At 44.1% G+C, this 3433-nt stretch overlaps 1 protein-coding gene across 3 annotated transcripts in view; it reads left to right on the forward strand.

Moving 5' to 3' along the window:
• Nucleotides 1-1248: 1248 nt before the first annotated feature.
• The window catches only part of LOC103130229 (glycerol kinase-like), a 26032-nt gene continuing 23847 nt past the window's right edge, over nt 1249-3433 (forward strand). The window contains exon 1 of one of the 3 annotated variants that reach the window (XM_007541565.2): nt 1249-1392. In XM_007541565.2, the coding sequence (XP_007541627.1) occupies nt 1339-1392 (54 nt within the window). In that variant the 5' untranslated portion in view covers nt 1249-1338. The remainder of the gene's footprint in view (nt 1393-3433) is intronic. The other 2 variants (XM_007541564.2, XM_007541563.2) reach the window with 2 other exon arrangements.

The raw sequence follows: 3433 nt of genomic DNA on the forward strand, positions 1-3433 counted from the left end.
TTCATTTCTTCCCTAAAAATGTCCCGTTTATATTTTTACTAAGTTATTTTCTGTTTTCTTACCTATTGTAATAAATACATTTCTTCCATGATGTGAATATTTAAGTGAACTAACGATTGTATAGCAGCAGAGTCACCTTTGGTTTAAAGCAAAATATTATGCACTTTTCATCTCTTCTCATCTGACAAGCTGGAATATAAAGCAATATTGCTGCAATTTTTCCACAATAAATATTAAAAAGAGCTTTGGGGGGGTGTCAGAAAATAATTGACAGAAATCCTCGTTTTTAACACGAAAAGATCCGCTGACATTCAGATGCTGGTCGGGCTCCTGGACAGCAGGGGGCGCTATGATTATTAAAAACACTGGAGTAAAGTTTTGAGTTTTCCATCTTGTTAAAGTTAAACGGTGCCAAGCTGGCAGTGGAGTCATCATGCTGTGGGTCAGACGTTGCAGCTTCAGCAGCTGGTTGGTCTGTTTGTAGTTCAGCCGTGATGAACCTGCAGTAACTTTTCTGCTGCTGTCTCACAATATTTCTGCTCAGAAAATAGAATAAAATCAGTTAATTTCTACTGAAATCAGGAGTTTTGATTCTGCTGAGGTTTAATCCCAGACTGCAACTTTCCTGATGCATGCTGGGAAATATCCAATAGGGAGCCCACGCCCCCTGCAAACCCCTAGGGGGCGCCACTGACTGCAACAGCTGCGTTTGTTCCTCTTACAGCGCCTCACTCAGTGACCTTTAATGACCCCAAAGGCCACCGATGTAAGAGGAGGAGGTGGACAGAGGCTCTGGATTCTAAGTTTGTTCTAATTTCTCTTTTGGGTTGCAATAATATTAGTCTCTCTGCATCTAAATACTGAATACAGTTTCTTACAAAATAAAATAAAAAAGGAAAGGAATTGAAGTGAGGGAGAGGCTAAAAGCCAGCCACACTTTTCAGCGTGTTTCAGCTGAAGCCGTGTTATCTAAGGGTGTGAATACTTCTGGGTTCTGCTGCAGATCTTCACACATTCATTTTTACTGAAACGTTTTATTTGCTCTGACTGAAAATTACAGAAACATAAATGTGGAAATAAAGTAATTCAGACTAAATTACAGACTATGACGTCATTTTTATGTTTGTTTCGTCGTTTCCATGTTAATGAATCAGCCAGATCAGGTGACCGGAGGTCCACCTGCAGGGGAAGGGGCGTGTTTCCGTCCTGCACTGTGATTGGTTGTGGTTCGGTAAACTCCGGCCGGTTCCGGCGGCCCCGCCCCCTGCGCCGAACAGCGCTGCTCGGCGCAGAGGAAGCCCAGAAAGAGGCTCGAGTCCCGGGAGGCGAGCTGCAGACATGGACCCGCTGGCGGCTGCCATTGACCAGGGAACCAGCTCCACCAGGTTTCTGGTGAGTGGACCGAACCGACCCGGACCGAACTGTGGTTTCATTCTGGAAAGGTTTTACAGCAGATTCTGTTGCTTTTAAAGTTTCTGTTTCATTCATTTACTGTTCATGACGTCAGTAGTGATCGCTGCTACTGGTTAATCATTCCTGGTCCACTCCGCTCCTCTGGACCAGCAGAACCAGAACCGGGTCAGAAAACTTAATAGTAATTATAAAACCACGTTTGAAATAAAAATGCATTGTTAGATATCAGCAATACAAAGGCAGCATATTTATTTTTGCAGCGCTGATTCACATCCAATATCATCTTTATTTAAACTAGTTTAAAAAGTTTCTATCGAATGAAACCCAGCAGAGCATCACTCCTCCTTACCAGCAGGGGGCGACAGTGGAGAGGAAAACTCCCCGTCACAGGAAGAAACCAGAAGAAGAACCAGAACCAGATCTTTACCAGCAGGTCTGGAGGTTACAACAGAACTGAACCAGGACAACTTTCTATGTTAGAGTAAAACTTTTGGCAGCAGGAGAGGAGAAAGATCAGGTGATGGCAGCAACATGTCAGCTGATGCCCCGCCTCCAGGAAGGAACCAGCCAATCAGAATGCAGACCAGGTGGAGCTCCTATTGCTGGGTTTCAGTCATGTGACCCGGATGACGTGCGAAATTCAGATGGAGGTCAGGAAGTGGATTTCTCCAGTTCAAAACAAAGCAAAATGGACCACAGCGAGTAGCTAATGCGCTAAATAGGCTGGAACAGCCGAGACATCTCGAACAAATACGCATACATTTAGGATATGATCCATAATATCTCGGTAAAAAAGACTTCTCTTATAGCAGTGGTTCTGAACCCCAGGGGTTCGGCGGAGTCGTGATGACGCCCCGCTTCGCTGCAGAGGATCACGTTACATTGCTGAGCCAATCAGAGCTGCAGAGGAGCTCTGATTGGCTCGTTCCTGGACAGTCAGCTCAACTTTGCTGAAAACACCGGCTATATTTTGAAGAACTGATCTCAGAGACTCTACCTTTTAAGAAGACTTAGTGATCTAGCCATGTCTTGAATTTGGGGGGGAAAAAAATCATATTTTATTTATCACTACAGAAGGGTTCAGTGAGTGCGCATATGAAACTGGTGGGTTTGGTACCTAAAAAGGTTAAGAACCACTGGTTTATAATCTTGAGGATTTACCCGCATCGAGGCGATCCAGGTAACTAACTACCTGGAGCTGCAGACCTCATATTATACGATGAGCCATTAGAAAGCTTTCAAAAGCCTGGAGAATCAATCATTTCGTTCCAGGTTGGGTATCATTTAGGCTCAAAAGCAGCTTTAGGTGGCTGTCACGTTTCTGCCGGTGAGTAGCGAGTTGAGGTATAAGTAATTTTATGATAGTAATTTTATGATAATAATGTTTTTCTTTCTCTATTGGAACGGTTGGAGCAACCGTAAAGGACTCAGACTTTAGACATTTTGATGTTGGACCAACAGAAATAAATGGGCTGAATTTACTTCCTGCCCTCCATCTGCATTGGGTGACGTGCTACGTCATCTGAAAGCCAGCAAAGGAGAGAAAAATGAAATGCTAAATTATTTTAATATCATTATCCTGGAGCTCAGCTGGAATCCTAAACTGGGAACAAACATGGACCTGGTTAGCTCCCAGTTTCCTTGGAAACGGACCAGAACCAGATGGATGGATGGATGACGGGTCGATTCCCATCATCCATCTGTAAGTGTAACTCTTCCTACTTGATTGTTAGTCACCTAGTACGATACAGAATGAAAAACTCTTCACAATGTGGCTTTGACTGTAGGCAAGTGGTCCGACAGGCTGAAAAATAAAAGACACGGTTCGTGTTGTGACTGAAACATATGAAACAAAGGCGGTCTGAACGGCAGTGGGCTTCTGTCGTGTGCTTGTCATCATTGCATATGCGACAATTTATAACAGGTCTGGCTCGACCCCATGTGCGCTTGTGGTGAGCAGATGATACCTGGCCACCAACCTGAACTTTATCAAGGACCTGCCTGAGCATAGACATCATCT

Source organism: Poecilia formosa, unplaced genomic scaffold, assembly GCF_000485575.1.
Source record: "Poecilia formosa unplaced genomic scaffold, Poecilia_formosa-5.1.2 Scaffold617, whole genome shotgun sequence".
Classification (NCBI taxonomy): Eukaryota; Metazoa; Chordata; class Actinopteri; order Cyprinodontiformes; family Poeciliidae; genus Poecilia; species Poecilia formosa.